The 7,183-nt window shown below is 26.3% G+C and overlaps 2 protein-coding genes across 2 annotated transcripts; both read right to left on the bottom strand.

Moving 5' to 3' along the window:
* Window positions 1–240: 240 nt before the first annotated feature.
* LOC122568569 (dolichol kinase) lies at window positions 241–3,617 on the bottom strand. Its single transcript, XM_043728447.1, has 7 exons — window positions 3,249–3,617; window positions 2,639–2,892; window positions 2,216–2,436; window positions 1,958–2,146; window positions 1,674–1,883; window positions 1,258–1,585; window positions 241–1,046 (listed from the first exon to the last, which is right to left on the bottom strand). The coding sequence occupies exons 1-7, from the start codon at window positions 3,326–3,328 to the stop codon at window positions 913–915; spliced, it is 1,416 nt and encodes a 471-aa protein (XP_043584382.1). The 5' UTR covers window positions 3,329–3,617; the 3' UTR covers window positions 241–912.
* A 201-nt stretch (window positions 3,618–3,818) lies between these two features.
* On the bottom strand, window positions 3,819–7,034 carry LOC122568568 (glucose-6-phosphate isomerase). The gene is made up of 11 exons (XM_043728445.1): window positions 6,817–7,034; window positions 6,435–6,528; window positions 6,104–6,295; window positions 5,928–6,008; window positions 5,632–5,847; window positions 5,331–5,570; window positions 5,035–5,215; window positions 4,803–4,921; window positions 4,489–4,717; window positions 4,351–4,417; window positions 3,819–4,277 (listed from the first exon to the last, which is right to left on the bottom strand). The coding sequence occupies exons 1-11, from the start codon at window positions 6,945–6,947 to the stop codon at window positions 4,154–4,156; spliced, it is 1,674 nt and encodes a 557-aa protein (XP_043584380.1). The 5' UTR covers window positions 6,948–7,034; the 3' UTR covers window positions 3,819–4,153.
* Window positions 7,035–7,183: the final 149 nt, after the last annotated feature.

Here is a 7,183-nt window from a genome sequence, read left to right as displayed (position 1 = left end):
GACTCGTCCTCTTCTAAATATATAGCATACCTTATGGTAGCTATATTATTTACGAGAAATATTTGACATTAGAAAAGAATACAATATACTAATATAATACGAATTAATTACACTTTCAGATTACTGCAAGATTAACGCAAATAAAAGTTATTCCACCTTACAATAAACATTTATTTTTTCTTTTTTTGTTTATTCTTTTCTGTAATTATTAAACAATAAAATATCAATAATATACATACATACAACTATAAAAATATTTTATTATTAGATTTTGTTTACAAACTCTTTCGAGTGAAATACAAAAATGCATCGGTAGGAATGAATAAATTACGCGTTACGGAATACCAAATTATGTGAGCCGCCGTAACAGTACAGGCATTCCACTCATCTTTTTTAAACAAATCAAATGATTAAATGCAATATCAAGCATAAAGTAGCTAATGTTTCATGTGCTATTTTGTGTGTCAAACAAATTCATATACACATTTAATATAATATTTATATACAAATATGAACAATTTTATATAAATATTATTTAACATAACTTTCAACAGTAATATACATGAGTAAGATTTTTCTGTTATTCACTTGAAATATAAATTACAAAATAAATATTTCAAATAATGCATACATTTTTAAATGATATAAAACTATAGAGCTATATAATAATGAAACAGTATATAGTGCAAAAAAAAACTTTTGACTAGTAACTAATTTTAAGTATTACTCGTAACAAAACAAGTTAGTGTGAAAAAGGATCTTATATACAAGGAAATATATACGTATCTTCAAATATAACGACACAAATAAAGAAATGAATTAAGGAAACACTACACCTTTGGTCCACACTACATTGAACAATCAAATATGTTCAAATTTGTTTTAAAACAGTTACTGTTACCTATTGTTTGCTTAGACCATTAGACACATGTACATGAACAATGGTAATGCCAGATTGTCAACTTGATTTGTTTGTGCTTCAATAAATGACAACACGATACTCGATAATAAGCTTTGTAAAAATAACCAACCATTATCTACGTAGCCTATTAAAAAACATACATTAATTTTGTGGTGTACCAGTATATATTTTTTAAAAATAACAATTTTAATAATTAGTTCTTTTAATCAGTATTTTATCAGACTTCCACAAGGATATTATTAATTATATTAAATATATTTAAATTTATATATATTTACAATATACATAAATTTAATTCATAAAAATTTGAGAGAAAAATTTTAAATAATACATACCCATAAATGCTAAAAGACATATTAATCCAATTTGGCTAAAAATACAAGCAATTGTTCCTTCAACAGACTTATCTGAATTGGTCCATTTATGAAAGCCCCATCTACTACCAACAAAACTAGCAGCAGTATCACCCACACCAACTGTTAAGATACCACTAAGCAAAACTAATAATGAGAGATTGTTGGTAGGCATCCAAAGTGGGAAAGACAAACCACAAAGCAAATAGAGAGGTGTTAAAGAAATCAAATTATCTTTCTCATCAGCAAACACAGAAAATCCCTGCTGTAATAATTCTCCAAGAGGCGATATTTGTAAGTACCTCATCAACTAAAAAAGTAAGAAATTATCAATAGAAAATTTAAAAATATTGTAGATATAAAATTCAAGAAAACTTAGTTTCTTAAACTTGATATACCTCAAGAAATACAAACAGTCCCATTATTACACCACTAGCTAGATACAACAATATGCGTTCATATATTAAACCAGGTATATACACAAGTACAGCCAATAAGTGAAACATTTTTCGAGTTGAAGATGTTGCTTGGAGATTTAATAATACCTGGTATGTGACAACTATTACACCTAGTACTAAACATAAAGCCCAGTATCCAATCAATATGATCTGTAATATTTGCAACTGTTAAAAATAATTTGATACTTATATAAGAATTACTGCAAAATTATTATTATGCACACCTTATTTGTTTTATTGCAAACAAAGTAAAACGTCCAGATTAGAGGATTTTGATCCAATAAAATATACATTAATGGTAAGACTACAATCAATAAAAGTGCGATTGTCATTAAATAAAAATTTCTGGCTAAGCGAAACATTGGAAAATAACTAGATATTAAACATACTGATATCACATATAACATTGCAACCTGAAATTATAATTTTCAATTATTGATCATATCAAATTTATTATCTGTAGAAGATTTCCTCTGGAATACCTGTAAAATAACTGTTGCAATATCGTCATCATGGATTGGTGGTAGATGATATCTTAGTGGCAAGTTTGTTACTACAGACATTAGAAACAAAATACATCCATGCATAACTGCTGTTGCTTCTCCAATTGTGAAACAACAAGGAAATGTAGACATCAATTGAAGAATACCCCATGTTCCTAAACTTCCGATACTTAAGCCCCATGTGACACTCACTAGTAATCCTGTTCTTATTTATCAATAAATAAAATAATTTGCTTTAACTAAAATAATATGATTTTATAAAATAGATAATGAATATTTACATAAAAGAGTTGATTTAAACAAATCATATTATAAAACTTAATATAATTTAACTTTAATTAATTCATAAAATATTAAAGAATATTATTAAAAATATAAAACAATATTTATAAATTGATATACCTTTATTTACTACAAGAAGGTATAATAAGGATGTTATTATAGCTGGTAAAAAATATATAGCTTGAAAATCTTTAACTGTCACTTTCTCAGTTGACAATTTCAAATATAAACATATGGAACTAATAACAAGACCAATTCCCGTGAGACCCACAATGAGGCAGATTTCAGAGTAACTAGCACCTTCCTTTAATAAAGTTAAAACTGCACTTAAACCTACTAATGTTCCAAGCCATAGTCCACTGTCAGCTTGCATACTGAAAATATTTCTTAATGTTAATATTTTTATATGGAACTTAGCTAAAGATAAATCATCATAAAAACACTTTTATTATAATAATGGTATCACTATAGTTATAAATAAGTAGCATAAAATAGATCAAACACATTAGTAATTTATAATACATAATTGAATATTTTAGAGTATTTATATATACATTATTTATACATACAAAACATTTATATATTACAATATATTGAATAAAATTTAACATTACATAATTTTTAATGATGTAAATACAAAATTTAAACATATTAAATAGTTAATTCTTAAACAGATTTCTAGGTTAAGTCACGTTGATCTTTACATTTATACACTGAGTAATAAACATACCGATGTTTTATGCCATTATCTTTCAAACTTTGCAATATCCTTTCTTCGAAGTGTCTGTATTTGTTTAAAAGAAATTCCATTATTAATAAAGTACTTAAAAATACGCGTTCTACACCATCAATAACCACACCCCCGATCTTCTATCACGGAAAACGTGAGTATGAAGTGTGAATGGGTAAATGGTGCGATATCGTCTGGAAAGATGAAACACTTTTTCCGCCGTATATTGCATATTGTATGCATGTATAGTAAAATACGCAGTACAATATATATACATATGTACATAATAAAATATAGTAATAAGCAGTATGTATGACGAAATATTTTAAAATATAGATTCGCTTTGTTATAAATTTTGAAGCTTTATTTTATAATTTTTTATATTTTTTGCCTTTATTTGTAATATTTTTGTATTAAATTTTGTCTCACATATTGTTGTTAGAACGACATATAATATACGTTTAAAACAAAGTTATAATTAGATATTTAATATTGGATATTGAATTTAATACATACATATTTGTTAATAACATAGAAACCAAGGTAATAATAAAAAAAGAAACAGAAAAATATGATTATATTATTTATTAAATACATATTTATAAAAATTATAGAATAATATCACAAAAATAAAACAACAGATTATTTCGATAAATAATTTTTTCATCATTTAACAATTTGCAGTGTCATCTTATATCTTTCACTTACAATGATTTAATAAGTGTATTGATATGATTAAAAATTTCTTGATACTACAATTTGTGATAAGAAACAGTAAAAGAACATTAAAAAATTATATTTCTATAACAACTTGTATATACTTTAACAAGTGTTTGATTGTAACAATTGACAATTACTACTTTATTGTACCTCAATTATTTATTTTATATCGTTTGAGGAACTTTTTACGAGTTATGATTTTTAGCAAATGCGATCAACCCGTTTGTTGATGAATCATGGTTTGTAACTGCTTGAGTACTTTCTAATTCAGGTTCAATTACCTTTGCCAACTGCTTTCCTAATTCAACACTATTAAAATAAAATTATATATTTTTACATATTTCAAAGTTTTCAAGTATTCAACAATGAAGTTATTACTTACCCCCATTGATCAAAGGAATTGATATCCCAAATAATCCCTTGCACGAAGATTTTATGCTCGTACATTGCTTTAAACATAAATTACGATTAAACTGAATGATACATTTAAATGACATATTAATATATGCATTAAATTTACCAATCAAAGCTCCAAGAATAAAAGGTGTTATTTTCTTAAGAAGAATAGTATTGGTTGGTCTATTTCCCTCAAACATCTTATGTGGTAATAATAGATTTATTTGCTCAGGATTCATTCCTGCTTTTTGCAATTCAGTTCGTGCTTCGTTCTCATTTTTTCCTTTCATCAAAGCTTCGGTTTGTGCAAAACAATTTGCAAGCAATATTTTATGATGGAGATTTCCTTGAACCTAAAATAAGAATGTTTTATTACCTGCTATTATATTAAAACTTTCTTTTCGAATGATAGTTTCCAACTATTAATTATAATAATACCTTATTATGTGACTGTATTGGTATTAAAAAATCAGCAGGGACAAGTCTAGTACCCTGATGTAGTAACTGGTAAAATGCATGTTGTCCATTAGTACCTGGTTCTCCCCATACAATTGGACCTTAAATATTTAATTTTTTTCACATTAACTGAATAAAACACTTATAATACTTAATTAGAGAAAATAAAAAATTGCATTTTTTTCTAAACATATAAAATATATAAAATATTTACCAGTACTGTAATTTACAATTTTTCCTGCACGAGTAACATATTTTCCATTACTTTCCATATCTCCTTGTTGAAAATAAGCAGCAAACCTATGTAAGTACTGATCATATGGTAATAATGCATGTGTTTCAGCTTTGTAAAAGTTATGGTACCATACTCCAAGAAGAGCTAATATAACTGGTGCCTATAAAGTAATGTTTTATTAAATACACGACAAAATTCGATGATTCAATATTTTTCTCAAAATATTAACAAGATATAATTATAATATTACAAACAAAGATTAAGAATATACTTGCATTTTTCTCCAATGGAGCACTACAGAAATGTTGATCCATAAAGTATGCACCGCTCAATAACTTTTCAAAATTTTCAAATCCAATAGACAAACAGATTGATAAACCAATAGCTGACCATAACGAATAACGTCCTCCAACCCAGTCCCAAAATCCAAACATATTTTTTTCATCAATACCAAATTCTTTCACTTTTTGATTATTAGTAGACAATGCAACAAAATGACGTGCAACTGCCGCAGGCTATATAAAAATAAGATATTTTATATACCACAAAATTTAAGATCATTATTTCATTACTCACATCTTTTAAAGCATCCAAAAGCCATATTTTAGCAGAAGTGGCATTTGTAATCGTCTCTTGAGTAGTAAATGTTTTCGATGCTATTATAAAAAGAGTTGTTTCTGGATTCAACTTTTTCAAAGTTTCAGCAATGTGAGTTCCATCTATGTTACTAACAAAATGAACTTGTGGTCCAACATGAAATGCCTTTAATGCTTCAGTTACCATTAAAGGACCCTATATATATAAATATATAGCTACATGAATAAAAGAGGAATCAATTTATATATCTTATGATCACAATTTATATAACATACCAAATCTGAACCACCAATTCCAATATTAACAACATCTTCAATTGGTTTACCAGTAAAACCTTTCCATTGTTTTGAAAGAATCTATATAATATAAACAAATAAATATTATATATAAAGTTATTACTTCTGAAAGTTAAAAATAAAATATAAAATTGTCTTATATATATAAATTTTACCTCATTAGTAAATTGTTTCATGTGATTTAATACAGCATTCACTTCTGGCATTACATCTTTATTATCAACTAATATTGGTTTGTTAAGTCTATTGCGCAAAGCAATATGTAAAACTGCTCTATTCTCTGTGAAATTAATTTTCTCTCCATTAAACATGGCATCTCTTGCGGCTTCTATTTCACGTGCTCTTGCCTTAAAATTTACAAAATATATTATAATTGTGAATGTAATAAATTATTGCATAGCATTTAAATATATTTAAATATAAGTTTCTTCTTATTATAATTAATGCAATATAAGTTTAATACTTGTACAATATTATAATACATACTAATTCCAATAACAGTTGCAATGCTTCTTCGGTAAGCCGATTCTTAGAATAATCAAGTAAAATTGGCCCATCTTCAGGAGTAGGAATTTCTAGACTAATTAATAAATTAAATATCGTTAAAATGATCTAAAATCATATTACAATTATTTTCCATAATATTTTAATGTGAAAGGTATTCCATTATTGTATATGAAATTGTGCAAAAGAAATATTTCAAGAAAAAAATCATAATTATATAAAATAATACGTAAAATAGAAATGCTTTTTTCATTTTAATCTCATAAACAATTCAGACAAAGATTTTTACAATAATCTCATTTTATTAGAGCAAACAACCTTCGGGTCATCTCAAGGTCATATGTCAAGGATTAATAAAACTCACCTAAAGTTTTCGAAGCGTTTAGGATTTTGTTGAAAAAGATCATATATTTTAATTTTTGAACCATTAATATCAAAATACTGTTTCAACTTAGTCCATGCTGCTTCGGTAGTCAATTCTGGTTTCGGTTTCATTTTTTTAATTTAAGAAAACCGCGCTGACAGTGTGAAATCCAAACTCGTGCTATGTGGCTCTATGTCGACGTCGACTACTCGCATATAAAGTTAATTCAAGACGTGCCAACATTTCTTGTATGTTCAAGCTGCTTCTCAACGTAATCTCTCATAAGAACGGTGTTTGAAGAATATCTTTCAAAAAACTATCATACTATAATTGCATTATATATAAATATAAATCTTAATATTTTAAT

Source organism: Bombus pyrosoma, linkage group LG6, assembly GCF_014825855.1.
Source record: "Bombus pyrosoma isolate SC7728 linkage group LG6, ASM1482585v1, whole genome shotgun sequence".
NCBI lineage: Eukaryota > Metazoa > Arthropoda > Insecta > Hymenoptera > Apidae > Bombus > Bombus pyrosoma.
Note: the sequence above shows the minus strand (reverse complement) of the source record. Positions and strands in the feature narration are given on the sequence as shown.